The sequence below is a fragment of the Sylvia atricapilla genome, chromosome 4, assembly GCF_009819655.1.
Source record: "Sylvia atricapilla isolate bSylAtr1 chromosome 4, bSylAtr1.pri, whole genome shotgun sequence".
In the NCBI taxonomy this organism is placed as follows: domain Eukaryota; kingdom Metazoa; phylum Chordata; class Aves; order Passeriformes; family Sylviidae; genus Sylvia; species Sylvia atricapilla.
This window is the reverse complement of record NC_089143.1, coordinates 19,731,307-19,753,660: the sequence shown is the minus strand read 5'-3', so window position 1 is coordinate 19,753,660 and position 22,354 is coordinate 19,731,307. Positions and strand designations below refer to the sequence as shown.

General features: G+C 38.5%; 1 protein-coding gene across 2 annotated transcripts in view; it reads left to right on the top strand.

Moving 5' to 3' along the window:
• The window catches only part of MAN2B2 (mannosidase alpha class 2B member 2), a 36,244-nt gene extending 30,981 nt beyond the window's left edge, over positions 1–5,263 (top strand). The window contains exons 13-19 of one of the 2 annotated variants that reach the window (XM_066317225.1): positions 1,111–1,363; positions 1,467–1,577; positions 1,692–1,884; positions 2,548–2,697; positions 3,060–3,172; positions 4,025–4,142; positions 5,031–5,263. In XM_066317225.1, the coding sequence (XP_066173322.1) occupies positions 1,111–1,363; positions 1,467–1,577; positions 1,692–1,884; positions 2,548–2,697; positions 3,060–3,172; positions 4,025–4,142; positions 5,031–5,125 (1,033 nt within the window). In that variant the 3' untranslated portion in view covers positions 5,126–5,263. Of the gene's footprint in view, positions 1–1,110; positions 1,364–1,466; positions 1,578–1,691; positions 1,885–2,544; positions 2,698–3,059; positions 3,173–4,024; positions 4,143–5,030 lie in introns of both variants that reach the window. The other variant, XM_066317224.1, reaches the window with a different exon arrangement.
• Positions 5,264–22,354: the final 17,091 nt, after the last annotated feature.

Below are 22,354 nucleotides of genomic sequence, written 5' to 3'. Positions count from 1 at the left end.
CTGGACTCCTTCCAACAGGTCCTTGTGCTTCCCATGCTGAGGGCCCCAGAGCTGGATGCAGTGCTGTGGCTGTGGTCACATGAAGGGGAAGCAGAGGGGCAGAATGGCCCCCCTTGACCTGCTGGCTGTGCTGCTCTGGAGGCAGCCAAAGTATGTTTGTGCTTCTGGGCTCTGAGCATGCATTTGTCAGCTCGTGTTGAGTTTCTTCGTAACCAACATCCCCAGTTCCTTCTCTTGAGGGCTGCTTTCCAGCCTTTCTCTGCCCAGCCTGTGTTTGTGCTTGGGATTGCCCTGACACAGGTGCAGGACCTTGCACTTGGTCCTGTTGAACTTCATGAGGGTCACTTCTGAAGCAAATATTACTGCAGGAGGGAGGGAGGGATGTGGAGATTGTTTAGGGTGATCCTCAGTGGTAAATTTTTTAATCAAACTCCTGTTGAGAAAGTGGTTCTTTGCAGCTCAATGAAAATTGCAGCTAATATCTTACATGGCTGGAAATTTGATATAATGATACGTTTTCATAACTTTGAATGTCTATCTTGAATGCAAATTAGAGAAAGGAGAAATTAATCTTTTATAAGGTCACACTTACCCCTGATGAATTAGCTACTTTTCTGTGTTAAAATTGTATCAGTCTATAAACCCTTCACCCTCTTTTAAATCTGGTTGTTTGGTTGAAGTCTTTGGCTTTACATGACATTGCTCAAGGATTGTAGTTGAGAGACACCTTTGGAAAGTAGTGTAGAATTCAAATGTCACCCAGATTGAAAAAAAATGCATGTATTCTGTACACAATGTAAATATGTTGCTTAGCAGTCATATTTTTATATTTGTTGTTAATTCTGAGAAAAACAGAGCCTTTGTAATCCAATGAAGAATCCTCCTGACATTTGTCATGTGAAGGAAACTTACAGGATATCACTTACTCTGGTTGTATATCTGTATATTTGAAAGTTAAATTGAAATTTTAAAAAAATTGTACATGAAATAGATAGAAAATGGTCAAGAAAGCTGTCTGTGTAGGATGACATCATGAGTTCCTTCAGGTTTTCCATAACCAATCAAGTGCTTCACTTTATAAACTCTGCATCCTTCCTCTCATTTTTACAGCAATGTTACTTCTCAGGACTATACATATGCAGTGTACACCAGGCTATATTCGGTGCCAGAAGGCTACGATGGGAAGCTGCTTTGCCATCGGATAGAGCAGGAATACAGTGCTGGGCCTTTGGAATTAAATCGTGAAGCAGTTCTAAGGACAAGCACAGATTTGAACACCAAACAACTTCTCTACACCGACAATAATGGATATCAGATGCAGAAAAGACCATTCAAGGCATATGTGAATAACACAGTGGCTCGGGTAGGCACAAAGGCGTAATGCAAAATCAGTTGTGTCTTACCTTTGTTCTCTGTTACTGTTCCCTGGGTTAACAGTATCTCTGCATGGTTTGCTGTGTTTACAGAACTATTACCCCATGGTGCAGACTGCCTACATTGAAGATGATACCACAAGGCTGATGCTGCTTGCAGAAAGAGCTCATGGTGTATCAAGTCAAGGGAACGGACAAGTGGAGGTAAAGTACACATTTTTATTTCTTTTTCAAGACGAGCATAATTTCATGGGTGCTGATAATATAAGTAAAGCCTGATGGCTGATTCCTATTGTGACATTTACCTTCCCAATACAGGTGATGCTACACAGGAGACTGTGGAACAACCTTCAGTGGAACCTGAATAACAATCTCACTTTGAATGACTCTTCAGTGGTTCGCCCTGTAATTTGGCTTATTTTAGGAGCGAAGGCTGTCACCAATACTTTGTATCGGACAAGTGGACTGGCATTAGAGCACAGGCCAGTAGTGATGTTTGGAGCATTATCAGGTAATCATTCAGTTGCCTATGCTATCTTTAACATCTGAATGGCTTGTTTATGTTGCTTTGATTTATGCTCTTGAGTTTTTAAATGCAGACTTCAAGCCTCCTGTGGAGCAAAGTTAGTATATGGTGAGTTAGGAGGCAGATTTAGAGCCTGCTAATTAGTTTGCATTAATTTTGAACATAGATATTGTCCAAGTATATGTAGTGTTTCTCTTGTTTTATAATTATCTCTGCTTTCAGAGGAAAAATAAATTTTAAAGCATCTAATGAGAACTAAATGTTCACACAGGGAATTAGTGCAAAGTAGGTAGGGCACCATATATCAGCTTCCTGGATGCTGAGTCCTTAATGACCATTTTTGAGTCATCCTTTTAAAAATATTTGTTCACCTTATCAACTAAAACTGAAGCCTGGTAGTGAAATGGCAATTTTAAACTGCAGGGAAATTGCAGTTTTATGGAAAGCTCTGATACACTTTTCTTGCACTTAAAATCATGCTGCTTTCTGCTTTGTATCTTGGAAAGCCTTGGAGGAGAAAGCATATCATCTGCTTTGCCTCTGCCTTGGCAGAATAAGCAAAAAGCCTTTACCCTTCCACAGTGGCCTAGCCAGGCTTATGTGTGATGGATGTTTAGTATTTGTTTTGTGTTATTTTGCATGGAGGAGATAAACCAAAACTACCCAGACGACTTCAGAGGAATTCAGTCCGTGATTTGCCTGTTACTGTGCCACCTAATCTTCATCTCCAGACTCTGAGCATTCCAGGGTGGAGGTACAGCTCTGATCATGCAGAGCAGGTCCGCAGCATCCACATGGGTAGGTGCCTTTAGAAAGGTAGCTGGATGTTACACTTAACTAAGCTGGTTTTCTTTTCTTCTCTCTTCTGTGGCTAGTACTTTTATTTATTCAAAGCATTAAATTCCTCAATCAAGAAAGCTAATTGTGCTGTATTATTGTTCTGCCCAAGTGATAAAATATTTCTACTGCATGAGTGTGTCGTGCCTGTTAGTGACATTCCTGTCAACATTGGAGCTGGATATTTCCAGATGTCAGTTCTCTTGCTAACTTTAAAAAATAGGAACAAAGTTCAAATGCTGAGAGTTTAAAGTTCAAAAAAAGTTTAAAGCTGGAGTTTAATTTTAAAGTATGAAAATATATGCATTTTGATTTTTTTGAAGGTAAACAGAAGCAAGGTGATGCAGATTTCAGTCGTGTCCTGCTAAGAATTAGACACTTGTATGAAGTTGGAGAAGATCCTGTGCTGTCTCAGCCTGTGATGATAGATCTACAGGTAAATCTAACCCTTCAAGACAGAATTCCAAGTCAGGTGTTTTTACTCCAGAGAGAAATGGTTCTGGAATGACACATCCTGTGTACTTTATAGTACACAAAAGATGGACACAGAAGTATTAGTAGAACTTTAACTTCAGAGAGAAGTGAGCCTTTTTTTCTTACTTGTCTTTGCAACACAGAAGCCATTACTTCAGATGAAGTGCCATAGGCACAGTATGAAGATCTGCTAGCTATGGGTAGGCCTAGTTCTGCTGAGCTCTTGGTAGGGTAACGCTTCCTGCAGTACCTTAACCAGTGCAGAGAGTAGGATTCTGTTTTGTTGTTTCTTTAGTTACTGAGAATTGTACGTATACTTAATGAAACATGCCAAGATTAAAGGAAAACTTTTTTTTTCTCTACAATTTATTTCTATGTGTTGCTCAAACTTTGTCACTTGCATCATGTACTGGCTTTTTTCAGTTTCATGTTTATTTGCTCTTTCCTATGGAAGCAGATTACTTTATGCTCCATGGCAGGGAGTATATTATTTTGATTGTCATTACAGAAACATGGGGAACAATGTGTAGGATTCTCTGTTTCCATAAAAGGGGACTGTGAATTTTAGCCCTTTTAACAGACTCTATACTACAATGCAGAGGAAGCTTTCAGCACCTCAGCTTTTTAGTTTGAGACCTGGTGAATCTGTATTTTCCCTTGTGTTGCATGACCTTGCAGATTTTTCAAGTCTCTCTGCTCTAATTAGCAGGCTAGAGTTTAAAATTCTATCTGCTTTTGCTGTGCACTAGGCTGGTGAGTTGACATTACTGTCTATGAACTCTTCTTTGACTCCTGGTGTTCTCTTTCCTCACAGTCTTTGCTGAAGGGGTTGGGATCAGTGATGGCAGTGGAAGAGCGATCCCTCACAGGCACCTGGGATGTGAACACTTTGGAGCGGTGGAAATGGAAGACTGCACAGTATCCAGGCAAAGGTAGGTGGGATAAGGTGGTTGGTGTCCATATTGTTGTTGACTCTTGAAGCTTGATGATTAGTCTAGTTAAAAATATCTTTGAAAATTGCAAGATTAGAAATGTGTTATTGTTTTGTGTGACAGACCTGGTACCTGTCACAGTCTGCAGGTAGGAACATTTAGTTAAAATTCCCTGTGAGTACCAGGCTGTTGTATTTATCTGATAGTGTTTTGCCTAGAAGTGTTAAAAAGCTTGGAATCTTTCTGGAGTTCTCTTTGGCCAGATAGAAGTGGCTACTTTATGAATTCCCACTTGTGAATTCAGATTGATTTTGTCAGATGCTGATGAGTTGTGTTTAAGCTTAAGTCTATGCTGCAGAAAAACACACAGCTGCAGTTAAAAATCTCTGCTGTAATCAGCTTAAAGGACTCTGTGGATATGATTCAAGTTAGGGCTGACACTCAGATCCAATGCTGTGAGTGACCTCATTTTATTTGTTTCATTTAGTTGCTTGGACAATGTCCTTACTGTCACTTACATACACATTGTGCCTTGTAAGAAGCTTGAAGAGGTTTTGGAATGGGCTGGGTGAGAATTTAGAGCTCTATTTGACCTGCAGCTCAGAGCTTGTTTGCTCTTTATTCATGATGAAGAAAAGGTGCATGACTGGGGAGTCATTGCACATTTTTCTGTGTCAGTCAGTGTGTGAAAAGATGAGAAATTGATGTATATTTTAATATTATGAATGGGTGCATCTTAGGCTGTATACTGCTTAGAGTTTTAGGCAGGAGAATCTGCTCAAACACTACCTTTTAGGGAAGGGATGAGTTAAAACTGATGTGGTAGAATAACATGTCCATTTGAGTAGAGATTCTTTAATAAATTACCAATGCTTTTGTGTTTTACAGGATCCTTCAAGAGCACAGAGACCTCAGAAGACTTTATAGTAACTGTTTACCCAAAGGAAATAAGGACTTTCTTTGTATACTTTCAGGTTCAATAATGTTTGATGACATATTTCTGGTGAATATGTAATATCTTTGAAGTTTTGTTTCAAGATACAAGTGATGATTTTGAAAAACGTTCTACTGCTGTTAATGAAAAAAAAAATCATTTTGGAATAAACTTTGAATTTAATTGAGTTGTTGGCCTGAGCTATGGGTGTTTTTGTTGGTTAATTATTTACACATTTTGTGAAACTTGTTCAATGCAAAAAAGACCTGTGTTGCAGAGTGAGCGTTTTGGACTTTTTTTTACTTGCTATTGATGGTTTTAAAGTGACACTTCTATGACACTTCACTGTGGACCACCAACAAAATCATATTAATCCTACAGTCTTGAATTGTCTTTCCAGTTAATAGTGCTGCCAAGTGTCTTACGGTTTCTGTTGTTAGAGAAGATGAGTTCCAGATCACAGAATAGTGATTGATCTAGTGGTGTTCCATTCCTGCATGCAAGGAGAGAAATTCCTGCTGTGTTTCCGCTACTTTGTCTTCTGGGCAACAACTGCAAGGTTTCTGCTTTGCTATAAACTGAAATGGAATGTACTCTTTGTATTCCTTTGCCCCAAGTTCGTTTAAACTGTGTCTCTTTAAGTTCAGAACTGATGGACTTTGCCTGACAGAGTCCTGGTCCTGATGTGTGTCTTGTGGTCAGGGTAAAGTGAAGCCAGTTTGACAACAGAATTTGTCTTGTCTCATGGCCAGTAACTAAAGTAACTAATTAAAAAGCTGTGGTTTTTCCTGGGTCTTTTCTTAGCTCTAGACAACGTGGATGTGTAGAATCTTACTCTGTTCTCATGCCATTGGGCATCTCTACTTATTTTGCTTATTTGCCAGGAAAATGCCCATAGCTGAGATGAGAATCAAGTCAGTCACTTCACTGCAGTAGTAATAGTGAATTGTGCTTGGTGCAACACTGTACAAAGCTGTATTTCTGATGAGTGAAACCTAAAACTGAAAGAGGAAATAGAGAGGTTTAGAAGAGAGTAGGTGCATTTTCAGCCAGTTTATAGTCCCCGATCTAGAATCATGTAAAAATGACATTTTACTGTGGTAATTGTTCTAATTAACTTTGGCTGTTTAGCAATAATTTTCTCTGCATGGAGACAGTGTTCAAGAGCAATGGAAAAAGAGTGAGAAAGGCCCTTCCAGAATACCTATTGGGAAATGGTTATGCTGAAGACCTGCACTGGTGGTCCAACTTTTCTGTGCAGACAGCCTGTTTTTCATCTCAGTGAAATCACTTCAGAAACTGTCACATTCAGTTATTGGATGAAGAAGGGTTGTTTTGTATTTTGTGATGGTTTTTTTCATCCTTGGCTGTAAATATTTAGTGATGTGCCAATCAAACCTGTCCTACCAGTGAAAGCCATTTTCCTGCAACACTAAGCCAGAAGGGGAGGCACATAAACACAGTTACTGTAAAGCATGATGACATCTGGTTTTCATTTTGTTTTGTGTATATATTTGGGAAATGAAATGTGTTCAACTACATAATTTTCCTTTCTTCCACATCTTCCTTCATTCCCTGCTTGGTTCTGCCGTGGGATATAATGCATGGGTTACACAGGGATATGATTGTAATTCATATTTTTGTGACTCAAGTGATGCTTGGTAATACAGGTGATGGTAACAGCAAGTTGTGTTGATAGATTATAAAAATTGAACTGTCCATTCAGTGAGCAATTGCACAGTCAGTCCTGGCCAAGCAGCAAAGGATCCTACAGCTGCTACCTCTGGGTACTGCTTTCCCAGGTGGCAGATTGAACTAGGCCTACAAAAATCTCCTTATACAGGATAATACAAATAGGAATACCTCATTACCAGCTGATTTATCTGTTGGAGGGAATTTCTTTTTTGATTAGTGGAAGCTTTCTGATTTAAAGGAAGAAAAATAACATTAAAAGGAATATTTTATTCGGAGTTATTTCAATGCAATTGGCCATCAGGGAATAATTTGCCTGAGTCAAATCTTGTATTGCACCAGAGGCATCCCAGACTGTGGTCTGTAAAAAGCATGGAATTCCTGCTAGAAGAAAATGTCATTCCATATTTTGTATGTTCTTTTTCCTGAGCAGTCTCAGCCTAAGCAAATGGAAGCTGTAGGATTCAAATCTCAGTAGAGGGACCTGTTTGCTAATGATCCTTTTTCTTCCCTCACATATATGAATCTAGTGAGGAGGAATACTGCAGTGTTACATAAAAAATTGGCAGAAATCAAGCCACTCAAACACTACTTCAAACCATACATCAGACAGGACCTGCAAAAGAAAGAGGGTTGATGTAATGTTACAAAGTCACACGTGGGCAGCGTGTTTGTGCTGTGGTAAGCCTTGGTGTTGGTTTCAGTTCCACACACATTCTCCTCTGTGTTGCTATTGATTAATAAATTTCCCTAGCTGACAGTTACACCTCAAAAATCTGCTGTCTCATTAGTACTTGTATTACAAGCTCTCAAACAAGTCTGACGTATAGGCAGGGAGAAGGAAGATGGTTTAGATCCTCTTTGTTTAAAAGTTTAAGGTAATTTTCAGTATACCTCAGCTGGTGCTCTTTGAAAGTGACAGAGAAAAGTTTTGGGAAGAGAGATTTGTGGAAAATGTCTGGAAGAGACTGACTCTGACTGCACTGAGCAGCTGCTCTGCAATCATCTCCAGCACACAGGTGACTAAGTTTACACACTTAAAGAATCCAAATTCATCGGTACAATTTCCAAGGTTAAATATGATTGAATTGTAGAAACACCCCATTGATATTTATTTTCTTCCTGTTGTAGATGCTTTCCTGACCCAAATAGTTATATTGTGTGCTAAACTTCTCCTGGCAGCAAAGGTCACTTAAAAATTTTTGGCACCATATTTTTCCACCCACTCAGTAGTGCTGTGATGAGAGTTTGTGTTGTAAAATGGTACAGAGAAGTTACCAGGGCTAAAAATAAACCTTTCAGCCAACCTCATTTTTTTGTGTGCTAGTTCATTTCATCTCTGACAGTAGATGACTTGGACTAGAACCAAAGTATCTCTTAGAGTAAATACAAGCTGCTATGAGCACTATGGAAAAAGCTTCACCTAGTTTCTAGACAAATTATTCTGCATGTTGAAGCTGCCAGCTGCACAACTCCACTAAATTCACAAATGCAGTTATTTAAATGCAAAATAAAATACTTTTTCCTTTGGATTTACACGTGCATCTTTGTGTATGTAAATTTTTTGTGCAATCTACATCTTTAATCAGTATTACTGAAGCATGAATGTGAGCAAAATCATTTACATAATGAAATAATATCCTTAAATATAAATGATTTGCTTTAATAAATCCTTTTATTCATTTGAATTTAAAGATTTTTGTTATGTCTCGCTAGTTATAAAAGATGATAGACAAGTCAGCTGGATACCATCAGAAAAGGGGCTAGCCTGCAGCACTTTGTGACATTTATCTTTGCTATCTTATTCCTTTTAACTTTACATGGCAATCTAAATAACATATAAACAAGTCTGTAAGGTAGATACAGAGAAGTAGATGAGCTGGTGCACTGTGCTTTTGTTACTGATAACTGGAAAGGAACAGTGCCTAAGGCTCTAAATGTGACTGTGTCATCATTACAAAATGTTGTTCAGTTGTTTCTGGGCACCTGCCCAGTGCTGCTAAAACCTGATGTTGGTTCTAGGAAAATAGTGACTGACAGATTATTAATCAAGTTCTTAATGTAACTGATTGATATTCTCAGCATGTTCTATTTGATTTTTTTTTTTTTTAATTTCTGTCATTGCAATTTTGACATTATCCAACTGAACATATTTGTGGGACAATTTTTTCTGGCCTGATAACTTTGCATTTGAAACATGGAATAAGATGGGTAAGTTAAGAAATGCAAATGTTTTGTCTTCCAGGGAATGTCTCTGGCCAGGCCATATAAATGTTTCTGGGTTAGAGCCAAAAATCAGTGCTGGAGAATATAAATAGCATATAGTTACCTACATTTGCAGAATTTTTTTTTAATAATTGATGGCAAGTAAGTTTTACCCTTAACTCGATGAGGTAAGTGTAAATAATTTTCTTTTAAGCCATGCTTATAATCTTCCTGAAATTAGCTTTAATTAATGTACATGGCACTGCTACTGCATTAATGCAGCTGCACCCATAGAGGTGATGGTTGATGCATTGCATGCACAGCATGCACGTGTCCCCACTGGTGTTGCAGGATGCTGGGGCCACTTTGAGTGTGATCATGGAACTCAGCCTTGCTCTACTGCTCCTGCCAGTGGAGCTCTGCTGCTGTGAAGGTAAAAGTACAAAGGTACTTCTCGCAGGAGGGAAAAATTACGGTAACATTTCAGCAAGGAGGCAATGAAATGTATGATAAAGAAAGATAGGAGCAATACTTGACTTCAGTGTAAGCCATGTGCAGTCATTGCCTCTGGCTTTGGATAAGATCCATCTGGTTGGCTGGAAGAGGCTGCTGACAAGCATGTGCATGGAGCTGAAGAAATCTCACCTTTATAAAGTGCTTTTAAATTAATTATTTTAGAAGGACAATAGCAAATGCTCCCGTGAAACCACATATGGAAAAAACAGATCTTTATATCATACCAAAAAGAAGGCTAATCTGGGCTGAACAGCAACCGGTTACAACACAGTTTAAATTTTGAGAAATTATTTAATTTCACATAGGGTGGCTGAGTTCTAAGACAGCAGTTTCACAGAGTGTAGGGGAAAATTGGTTTGCATTTAGGTTGTATCATCATAACCACATGAGGGGAGAGGATATTAAGTTGCCAATTTGACATGCTTTCGTTTGATGTTTTGCTGATCTTCAACAAAGGCAGCCTGATGCAATGCCAATAATTCTCCAGGATGATCATACTTTCAATGAAACTTCTTTTAACAGTGTGTTTTGGCTGCTAAGGTAAGTATTGCTTTTTTTGTTTTGGTTTGGTTTTAGTGAATTGCTTGTAATTCTTGAGCTGGAATTAAAAAAACCCTTATGACATTTTCACCTCAAATACAAGGAGAATATTAACTATTTTCATAATGCTGAAAGCAAGATTAAAAAGCATGAGAAATCAAAAAGCATTCTCACAAAGGAATTGTTGTAGGCAAAGCGTAGAGGAACAAATGGATCACTTAGCACCCAAAATGACGTTAGGTTCATGTATGCACCATCTTTTTAGGACTTTGGACTTGAATATTTATTTTGACAAATGCTGAATGTAGAATTTTAAAATATTAAGGAGGATTTATTCTAGATCACATAGGTACTGAAATACAAAACAGATAAGGATTCATGATTCTTATTCAATATAAATCATAGTGGATAATGCTGAAGGCATTCCATAAGAGGTAAAAAATTAGCAAAAGGATTTTTTTCAGTTATATTTTTCAGAAAAACAGTGAAGTCACTAGATGGAAATGTAGCAGAGTCAATAACACAACTGTGTTTTAAACAACAAAAGGAATGAGCAGAAAAACTGAAATTAGTGTTCATTTCTTTAACTTGAACAGCTTCTCGGTTCTACATCAATTCTTTCCCTTATTTTTTCTGTGCTTATATTACCCCTGTACTGTCCATATTGTTCTCTACAAGTTTTTAAGTATTGCATTGTAAAGATGGAGGTACCTGACTCTTTTACATATGATGATCATGTGGCTTTTTCTATGGACAGAATAGGAAAATTTATTTGCATTTTTTTTATAAAACAGATCAGATGCCATTTTAGGGCGAGATATGAAAAAAAAGTCTAATTAGTTATGTCTTGCTGTGAAATGTGTCTGAGTGATGAACAGAATAAAATTTAGAAGAAAATCATGCAGTTTGCTCTTATTATTAGTTCTTCAGTTTAATGTTATAAATGATAGAAAAAAGGAAATTATAATTCTTCACACAGAATATGAAACTAATTGTCTCAGCAATCATGGGAATAGATTTTATAGGATTAGCACTTTTGTAAGGAGCATCAATGCCACTAGAATGTAAAAAGAGTTATCTGATACCCACACAGTGCTTTCACTAAAAGAAAATATTTTGTGCATATATTGCACAATGTCTCATGTATCAATCACTTTGCATGCTCACAGTGAGAGAAAAATGTATTGAAAACAGGAAGGAATAAACAGTTTGATTTCTTCTGATACTGTCCAAGTCAGCCTTTTCTGAAAAGCCAGACAAGAGACCTGATGAGAGAACAGGGGGTCTGTGTGGCTTCTCTTCTTAAATGAAGGAGGTGAATTTGATGTTATAAACTATTTGTCACTGAGTACTGAAGAAGTTGAAACCAAATGAAAAACTCACCTCTAAAATGCTGTACATTCGTCATTCATTTGAAGCAGTGCTGGACAAGAACTCCTACATGGAGACAAAAATTGCAGTGTCTTTTTCTTTAACCTTGATGAGTTTTTCACTATGGACTAATGAATCATCCTCAATTATTCCTTTTGATCATTCTTTATCTGGCAGAGAGTGTTTAATATACTTCAGACTCAATCTCTTTTTATAAAGCTTTTTCTTGAAAATAAAAAACATGTTTATCAGCAAGTATGCAGATAATGTTCATTTATTGCAAACAAACAATGATGGAGGACTTTAACACATCAGCTTAAAAGTTTGCTTTAGCCAGAAAGCAATTGCCATCATTCAAGGGAAAAGTGAGTAGTAAGCTTGAAAATTAATGCCATAATGATTTTACACTATTAATTGATATTTTGAATGTTTATTTTAATATTTAAACATGTCTTTAATGTTTAAATTATTTATTTTAAATATGCCTTTAATGTCATCTATTTTTTGCTTTACCTTTTAAATCTATGTGTGTTTCTCCATTACCTACAGGTCCCAATAACTTAAGAGTCATCCAAACACCAATAAATACAAATCTCTCAGTTGAAGACTACACGGAAATCACCTGTATTTTGGAAAAGCTGTTGAGAGGCATAGAGTAAGCCTGTATTTTGTTAATAAAGTGAACATCACTAAAAGTGTATAGTCAAAACATCTCTATTCATCCAACATCACCCATGAAAACAAGGATGTGCTGGTCATCAAATCTGCCAATGTAAATGGCACTGGATTTCACTACTGTGAGATAATTATTGAAGTGCCTTTCTTTAAGAAACTACATGGAAATGGGACAGCAGTGATTGTTGAAGAGAAAGGTAGGCTAGAAGAACATGTGTAGGCCATTTCACTTGTCAGCATAAAGGTTCTTCAGTTTGAACTACGTTGTGCATTTCCTGCTTCTCCCACCTTTCTCCCTCAACACTTTGGATCTCAGGACAAAAGAGACAAGCACAAAGACGGCCTGAAAAAGTTTTAATGACAATCGACTTAAACTCTCTGCCTTAATGTCTCCTGTGTAGTGTTTGTTTTCCTCCAGAAGGATTTGCTAATAGGAATTATTATCTCAAAGTTTCCAAAGATGCTGTGACTGAGCTGTGTGTTTCACACAAGACCCAACACAGTTCCTCCTCAGAGGAGGATGGATGTGAGACACTGACTGGGTCTGCTCTGTGGTTACAGGGGGTGCAATGATGGTTACTCTGCTCAGTAATCTGTAACTTTAATAACCATTTTATTTTTTTATTTAAAGTTCCTAATAAAAAGTGAGAAATAGATCAATACTGATAGAGCAGTGTAGGCCCTATATAGATTTGTGTCCATAAAACTGTTGTGACTAGTTCTTTTATTTATGCTGTATCTCCCTGTTTAACCAAAGTCGTACGCTAATTTTTACAGGGCAGTAATTTAAGGTCCCAGTTCTGAGGAAAACACTGAAAAGCATTAAAATTATTGGTATTAACCCACTATTAAATTCTCAGTAATAGGAGTAAGATCTGTGTTACCTTAAGTTATTAATAAATTGTGAGATGCCCAGAAGACAATTTACCTCACTTCTGTTATACAACTAACTCAAGACATGCACCAGTTCTGGATGAGGGTGGTCATCTGCTCTCTCTATACCTCTCAAATGTAGAGAAAGATTAGGGGACTAGCTGCAGTAAGACCCTCAGGATTATCAAACATCACTCACTTGCTTACTGATCAGGAAAGGAAGCCTTTCCTATCATTCAGTACATTCCAGTTTTGGACAGTATTTTATACTATGGATCAGCTGGTCCAAAGGGAAGCACAAAAATTATCAAAGATTTAGAAAATACACGTGCCAGAGAATCAATGAAACAGTGGGAAATCAATACAGATTATTTAAACTCTTTAACAGTCTTTTAATATCCTAAAATGAGTTAGGGAATCTGATCAAGTCAAGCACAAGTTACCTGGTCAAGTCCAAGCAGAAAAGACTTCTGTTACATCCTGGGGGAGGGGGAATGTCAATCTGCAGGAGCTGTAGGAGGTGCTGACATTCCTGTTCATCAGGCATGCACCCCTTAGGAATGAGAAAGTGACCTTGCACCTGATTCAGCCTTGAAATAATTTTTAATTTTACCTGCCTTTTGTTTTCCTGTGAAGTTGTTCTTTTATTTTATCTTTGACCAGTACATCATTTTATTTAAAATACATAATTGCAGAAGCTCATTCACTGGAAATGAGATATTTGGAAACAGGGGCAATCCTTCCTTTTTTAGCGGCAGTGGGAAGCTTGGTTACAATATTTCCATTAGCACATGTAGGTTTCATGTTTGGTTTGAGATGGCTGGAGAGGTGCCCTTGAGAGGTATTTCGGTGTATAACTTTGCTTACCTAGTCCTGATCTGCTGAGGCATCTCAAGCTGACAGGAGCGATCACAGGCACAGCTTGAAGTTCAGATGAGTGTTCTTGCAGCCACTTGCTTTCATTATTTATCTTTTAAGGAGAGCAATCCCTTAAACTGATGAACTTGACCTGGCTAGGGTATTCAGGGATATCAGTTCTGATAATTTCTTGCTGCTTCCTGACTGAAAGTGAGGAGCCAGAACTCAGGTCTGCATCATAGTCTCTTACTCCTGGTAGTGACAACTGGAAGTGACATCTGAAAGACTCAGCCTTGAACACGACGTTCTGGTTTTTTCAAGCTGTGATTTATTTTTAATTAATTATTAATTTGGGTTGGTAGGGTTTTTTTGAGGGCAGTGCTGTTTGTTCATTTGGGTTTTTTGTTGTTGTTGGGTTTGGGTTGTTTTTTCAAAATCTAGAACTTTAAGTGTTTATGTGTAATTGTGTACCAAGCTCAAGGGGCTTGGACCGGCTTCAGCTTATAGGGCCATTAGAGCAGGCAACACCTGCTGAGAGCAGGTAGCAGATTTCTAGAAAGCTTCTTTTTCCAGGCTATTATTCATCTTTTAATTACATTAAAGCATAAAGTAGGCAAGGGCTAGAAGCCCTAATTTAACCCTTGCACAGGCAGGCACAGTTTCCATTGCAATCAGCTGCACAGGCTTGGGCAAGTCACACAGAAGTGATGAAAAATGCTCAAGCCTGGTCACAGCTGCAGTTACTGAGCTTACAGATTTCCAGGTTCTCCTGTAAGAGAACCTGGCTGCAGCCTTGGTTTGGTCACATTGGTGCTGTGGTCATGGCAGGAGAAAACATCAGTATGTAGGTAACAGCAGCATCTATAACAGAGACAGTAATCTCTGTATTTTATTGAGTAATACTCATTGCTCTAAGAAAAAGAAAATACATGGGAAAATCCATTCCCTGTAAGTAGATTGCCACTGAAGTTGAGACTTGCTTTTACTGGAGATACCATGGTAGAAAATTTTAAGAATACAAGGTATAATGTGGTCTGGTCATAGTTCTAATTACTAGCTATAAAGGGATTACTCTTCTGCTTGTTAATAGTTAATGAAGATGTAGGAAAACAAGGTTGAGAAAGAGAAAACAAGCATCTTAGGGGGTGCTGAGTAAAAAGTTTATTAGTAGCCAGTTACTGCTCAGAATTTGTGTGGATAAGACTACTGCAAAGGATGTGTGAATGAAATTATAATCTTTTGCAGCTGCTTTATAATTTAGCAGCTACCAGCCACTGTGATGTCTCATGACATAGGTTCAGTATTTTCCTTCATGTAACAGACATGTATTCATGTATTTTAGGAACAGCAGAAGGAGTGGTTTTGTAGAGTCCTCTTTTTAAATGTTCAATCATAATTGGATGTTATAAACCATTCAAGAGATTCAGTAGGTTAATAAAGCCAGTACACACAACATGTATGGACGCCGCATTTCAGACAAATTAAGCAGTAGTGATGAGCAAATATTATAGTGTCTCTGGAATTGCACTTACTGACTTTCAACTGTAATGCAGAATATAATCACCTTAATTTAAATTTTTTTTTTCTGATTGTGGAAAAGTCTACTTACTATGGAAAAATTAGTCTCACACTGGTTTTTAACATAACCTACACTTCTCTTTTTAAGTTTGGAAAATCGTTGAATATTCTGGCTGGGTTTGGGCATCGTTTCTAGAACAGGGAACATGAAGGTTCCATCCGCCTCTGCAAGGCTATTTACAGTCTCATGCTTTTTTTACAGTTCTTGGTGTTGAAAAGGCAATCCTGTAACACAGAAATTGAATCAAGCCATGGATTTTATTCTCACCTCACTATATGTCACAGAAACACTGAGCAATTAGGTCAGGTGACAACACATAGCTGTAAGTACCCAAGGTAACTTAACCTGGGAGTGAACATCTTCATGGCAAAGCTGGCTCCTGTAGCTGTGCTTTTAGTATGTAGCACTTGTCTCTGTCTCTGGAGAATCATCCCATGTTTCCTCAGCTGAGATGCTCAGGGAGGGTTCCCCAGACAGTTCTGCCAGCTGCAGGGGAATTTGGCCTTTGAGGGAATTCCCAGTGCAGTTGATGATTTTTTCATCATGTTCTGCAGGTTCCAGCCAAAAAATCTAAGCACTTTTGGAGCATTAATACAAATTTCAAGCTCACGGTAACATGCATAATGCTCACTCTTTGTTGGGGGGTTCTGGTTGTTCAAAACGCACAGAGTAGTGATCTGGATTAGTTGGTCATCCCTGCCATGCCTCCTGTTTGACATTTGTGTGGCACAACATGTTCATATGAACACAGACAGGAAACCACCCCCAGCAGAGTGTAAATAAGAAGACAAAAAGCTACTTCTTCATGACTTCCACCCATTTATTTATTAATGCCATCTCAACTGGAGAACTTGGTTTTATATGTCTGTTGGGAACATGTCTTTGTTCACATTTCAGCCAGATCTTTAATTCTTATGTTTTGCAAAAGGACTTATCTATGTACGTTGAGGATTAGGATGACTTTTGTACTGTCCAGAAGAGCACCTGAATACCACAGCAGTGTACTACTAGTTTACTGCATCAAAAGGGCATCCACCCAGAGGGAAGAGAATGATGGCATTTTTTTTTAAAATATCAGAGTTAAAAGATCAGGGGATAAAAACGTTTTCCATTTCAGATTTCATAGAATCTGATCTACACTGCCACTTCACATCTTTAGTATTCTGAAAAAGTATTTTGTGCCTGCTGCCTAATTAACTCAGAGAATTGAATCCGAACACAGGAAGGCTTTACTTTTCAACATTAGTACTGAGATATTCTTTTCCTCTGTAATTGTAACTTCATGGCCTGTGTTTCTTTGTGTTTCCTGGGGCTGTGCTGTGTCAAGGGTAAAAGTCCATTTTATATCTACTTTATGGGTAAAACTCTTGACTGGCATTTTCTTTGCTTTTTAAGGCTGTGTCTACGCTTTATGAATCACTCGAATTTTTTTGCAATGAATCAAGAGGAAAAGATGACAAATCCACTGCAACTATTGTATCCAGTGGAGCAGATGAGTAAATCCCAAAAACTGGGGCAGCTAAAAAATCTAGAATGAGACAAGGATCTGCCGTCTACTTTGACATTCAGAACTAAACAAAATATGGCTAAATAACTATGAAACTGAAAAACATGATAATTTTCTGCTGCAAGATGGATTACGTGTTTTCTGTCAAAAGCTTGTCAGTGGGACAATATACAAGAAAAACAGTTGGTTCTAAGCAGTTTTTGAATGTTTTGTCACTAACAATACATTTTAAGAAATATCTGAATTTGGAGGATATGTCATATGGAAGACTATCTTCAGCTCTTCTTCTGGTGTCCAAAAATACTGTGTTACCATGCTTTGAAAAAAACCTTCTGGACTGAACAACATTCTCCAGCAAAAGCATTTCTTCAGGAAGCCCATGTATGAATAGGACATGGTAGAGAAAAAAATGCATGGAGTCTGAAACTGTCATCAGTGCTGACCACATTAAAGACAGAGAGGAATTCCAGAAAGGATTATATTCCTGTGGAAAAGGAGTGTTAGTGTTAATTCATTCACAAACTAGGAATAGTCTTCCAGAGAAAGAAGTCTCCTATGAACAATTAAATACTAGGTTTAAATGAAGATATATATATATATTTAGGTATATATATAGATACATAGATAGATTTATATAGATATAAAATATATAATTATTGTCCAACTGGTTGGGGAGGGCTGCTTGGAGGAGATATGAAAGAGGCAATGCTTCTTCCATTTTTCCCAGCTTTAAAACTTTTTTTAAAATCACTGATGGAAAAAACAGAGTTGAAAGAATTAAGGAGAACCTGGTTTCCAAGGTCAGAACAGAGGTGAAGAGTTTTGACAGCAAAGCTAATGGCAGTTGTCCAAGGGCTGCTGAATGCTAAGAGTGGATATCTGAAATGTGAATGTGTTTATGTACCAGGGTTATGTCACCTTCTGTTAATGTTTTTTTCAGAGGTTAGCTGGAGGTTAGAACATCTTGCCATCAGTGCAGGTAGAAACAACTTCACTGCTCGAGATTTTTGTCCAGCTTGCACCTGGGCAGTGCAATACACAAATGAGCTTTCCCAGAGCCCTTTGTGTAATCTAAATCTGTGACTGGCTTGCTATTAAATAGCCCTAATGAAATCTTTGTGGGCAAACAGCACAGCTCATGGTGTGGTTCTGTCTACGCTGTACTGACTGTAGTTCACAAAGCTGCCTCTCAAATTACTGTAACTCAGCTGTGTCTCACTCTGTGCTGTGGACCCTCTTTCCTGAGTGATTCTGTAACCTGTCCAGAATTCCCTACGGCAATAACCATGCTGCTGTCTCAACTAGACTGTAATCAATACTCTGTGACTATTGCTTGTATGAGAGAAACTATTATAATACATCTCATGGTATCTTCATGTAAATTTAATGAAGCAAAAGATTTTTTTTTTTCTTCTTGGCATTCAGATATTTTAAAGTCCTGGTGGGCCTTGTCCTGAAATTCACTATTACAGATCCATTTCCTTTACTGCATGGTGAAACTGTCATGGGCCACATTCCTTTAAGGAATCAGAGATGGAGCTGCTCTGGATTCCCCCAAACCCTGTAACTTTGCTACACAAGAAAGTCATAATCTGTAAAATGGTGGCCTTCAGCCCAAGTTCCTGTTCAAGGAAGCTCTCAGTTATCTCCCAGATCTGTAAGTGGGTGCAGTAAATTTTGGTTTTTCTATGTACTGCTGGTTACTTCTCTGTTTAATCACAATGAGATGTAGAGTGTTCAGGAAAATGTTTAAGAGAACCACAGCTTAATATTTTCCAAATCCTATTTTCATTACATTTTGATTAAATGTGGCTCCTAACAGTGCTGCCTTCTTAACAGCTGCTCACATTTTGTATGTTAACATGGTCATTTTCAACATCTGGCAGTAGAAGACTACACCCAATTTATCATGACCTATTTTTATCTGTGGCTGACAGTGATGGCTATGAGCCAGCAGAGTATTTTTAGAGCTCCAGCTTTTGATACCTCTGTCTCAAATATATTAACTTCTCTGTTACTGTGCCACTTGGGAAGCAATAAATCCTTCTTGTTTTAATTCTTCTTGGCTGTTTTGTTAGCTTTAAAAGAAAAGAGCACTCTGTAATTAACCTCAGGTCATGTTCTAGCATGCAGTATGATCTCAGTTTTAACTGTCTGTTTAACTGATGAGAATATAATGAAGGCATATGTCTAATAATAGAACTTGAAGAGAGTCCTGGGTTCTTGCTTTTAGCCATTTTATTGGTTATTCCCTTTTGAACAAGCTGTTGAAAAACGACAATTCCATCCTGTTTAATTTGATGTCCGAAGTCCTGTGTTAAGCACAGGCTGAAATACGCTGATTTAGGAGCAAGTCTGGCACAATGAATTCAAAAACCTTGTGTGTGTTCTGTGCTTTTAATGTTTCACCAATGTACTTGGCTTAGTCACAGACCCACAGATGCAGCTCCCTCTCCATTTCTGTCACTCTCCTGACCCTGGTTTGGAGAGCTAGTACAGTCAGCTTGAGTCTGAACTCTCTCTCTTCCCAATCCATTGCAAAACCATGCAAGAAGTCACATCTTATTTACTCTACCTGCCACTGAAGTAGCTACTCTCAGCGACTGAGTATGATCTGGCTTTACCTGCACATTTTCTTCCAAGCCCTGGACTGGGGTTCTTTCCTCCCACGGTACCCATGGAAGAAGACTCTGGAGCAGGCATTCTGGGCCCCACTACACCAAGGACCCCCAGTGGCAGGCAGGATGATGAGGTGTCCCAGTGAAGGCATTTGCAGAGCAGAGGCAGGTCCTGTTTGTGTGTGATGCTGTGACTGATGTTCCTTAGCCTGCTAACAGGGCTGGCAGAACAGCAACGATGTTGTGGATGAACCCTGTCTGGCAACTGAGCTCTGCACAGCCACTCTCACTCCTGCCTCCTCTGTGTGCCTACAACAGGGACAGCTGTAAAGGGCTTTTTATTGTCATTGGTTTTTACTAAGTGCTCTTCTGTCAGTAATTTGTAAACAGGAAACTGCCAATACAACTGACAAACGAGTACGCGGATCAAAAGAATTTGAAGCAATTTCTCTGCCCAAGAGAAAGGGCAGGTGATCTTGTGTCAATGTTTCTTGTTTTCTACATAATGTGAAATGCTGAGATGGGAGGAAGGACTTTTATGAACATTCAAGTAAAGTGGCTTTGGCTGTTGCCGTGGTATGGTGCTGCATGCTGGTGAATTTTGCTGGCTGAAAGAATGTGACAAAATTAGTTCCTTGTCTTTTTTCCAGAGCAGAGTCTGTTGGCGGGGCTTGGCAATAAATTATACAGCCAAAGCTGCCCTTCCTAACTTTGTTTCAGGAAGTATTCGACTCCACAGAGGTGGAAGAGTATAAAAAGGGTAAGGCAGAGAGACAACAAGTGCAGCATCTGTGTTAGGTATTACTAATGGACTTAAGACAGCCAGAGATCAGAGATATAACTAAACAACGTAGGGGTTTGAAATCCTAACAGGGAACTGGGCCTGTCATGTACATTTGCTCTGAAATGTTCTGTTCTGTTATCTGCTGATGTTCTTGTCTTGTCCTAAACTTGAATGCTCAGCTCCACAGGCCAGGAATGCCACAAGTGTAAGTTGCCAGGCCTAACCCAATAGCAGTCCATGGTTAGGGCTTCTGATACTGCTGTGGAAATAAATCATGAAAGCAAGTAATAGTGTTGCTCCCTCCTTTCCTTTGTAGCTTTTCATTCTGGAGAGAGGAAAAAAGCCATAAGCTTCTGACAAAACAGCAAAATTGGTCATTTAGTAGGGTGAAGGACACTCCAAAAATACCTTTTTTTTTTTCCCCTCCAATAGAAAAACTCCCCTTATTTCAGTTTAGAGCTGTACAATATTAAAAATTGTCATTTCAAGTTTCTTTTTAAATATAGACTAAGCTTAATCTAAACTGCAGATCTAATCTCAGAGGGAGGCTGCTGTCAAGAAAGAAAGAAAACAGAAAGAGTAGTTACCATTTGATTCAAACTGATTGCCTCTGGGTAGAAAGAGTTGCAACTCTTTCCTCACCTCCCCTTGAGATGTGCAGTGTGGTAGCAGTTACCTGAGTGGTGTAGCATGGGGACATCACAGGGACAGGTTGTTCCCGAGAAACCACACCCAGTGTCCTGGCGCCCTAGTTAAGACACATACCAGGTAGGACATCTAGATAGGTATAAGCACATTCAAAGGATAAATTTTGGCCAAAATAATACAGCTCCTATATTTGTATTTGTGACCACATTTCCTCAACACAGTCAAGCCCCCTCTCTTCTAAATGATACTCCATTTATGGCTGGATTCCCCTCTCCAAAGCAAGGATTCTCCCACTTCTGTGCAGATCTTTTTTTTTTTTTGTTTTTCCTATTTGTTGAAAGCCTTCTCTTTTCCTGATAAGAGAAATCTGAAGTTAAATGATCTGTTACAAAAGCAGGCTCTAGTTCCATTTCCCACCCCTGTTTCCAGTATTTCTGAGCCCAGCATTTCCTGCCCAGTTAGCAGGGACAGAAAAAGCCCCACTCCTCATCAGTTGTGCTACACTCTGTGATTGCTTTCAGGAAACTGAAACCAGCCAGTCTGTTAAATGTATGTGCCTGGGGAACTTCCACTCTGTAATCTTCCTAGTGGCATCTATGCATATCACCTCATTTTACACACAGTTCTGGGAGAGTAGGTCAGTCATACCCATACCCTCAGTGTGCACATACACTAATATTTCAAAATGAAAAAAAAAAAAAAGTTTTTTTCAAAAGGGGAATGCATAGGCATTTCTTTGATGTGTTTCCTGCATGGACACTCAACACTAAACAGCTTTCTATTAGAGATTCCTTCCTCTCAGAAACTTTTTTTGTATAATAAGGGAAAAAGTGTATTGCTTAATTTCATGCTTAAGCATGACAGCTTAACAGAGCCAAAATATTCCTCTCTGCATACAGAAGTCTCTTGAAAGCTTTCTTGGAATTGGCTTATTCATTTTTGCGTGTTGTACCTCTCTATAACATACAGGAACTTCCTTTAAAAGGTTTACTCTGTTGCTTTAAGTGTTACAAAAAAACCATCCTCCATCACAGCTCTTTCTGATCCTTTCTGATTTTTCATTTCTTTTTCTTTTCCTTTTTCTTTTCCTCTTTGTTTTTCTTTTCTCTCCTTTTTTTTTTTTAAATTTGTTTGTCTTTTCCTTTTTGTTTTTCTTTTCCTTTCTCTTTTCTTCTTTCTCCCCCTATTTTTTCTGACCATGCCATAGACCAACTTTTTACTATGCTCACCACAGCTCAGCAGGATTGGGATAGCTGAGTGGGATTTTACATGAGTGTTAAAGCAGAGCAAATGACACTTGGGCTGCTGGTGTGAGACTGGCTGAGGAATCATGGATTTAGAAACTACAGCACTTGTGTGGACAACATTCAGTTACCTTACGGTGTAACCTCTTCTGCTGTCATTACAACTAA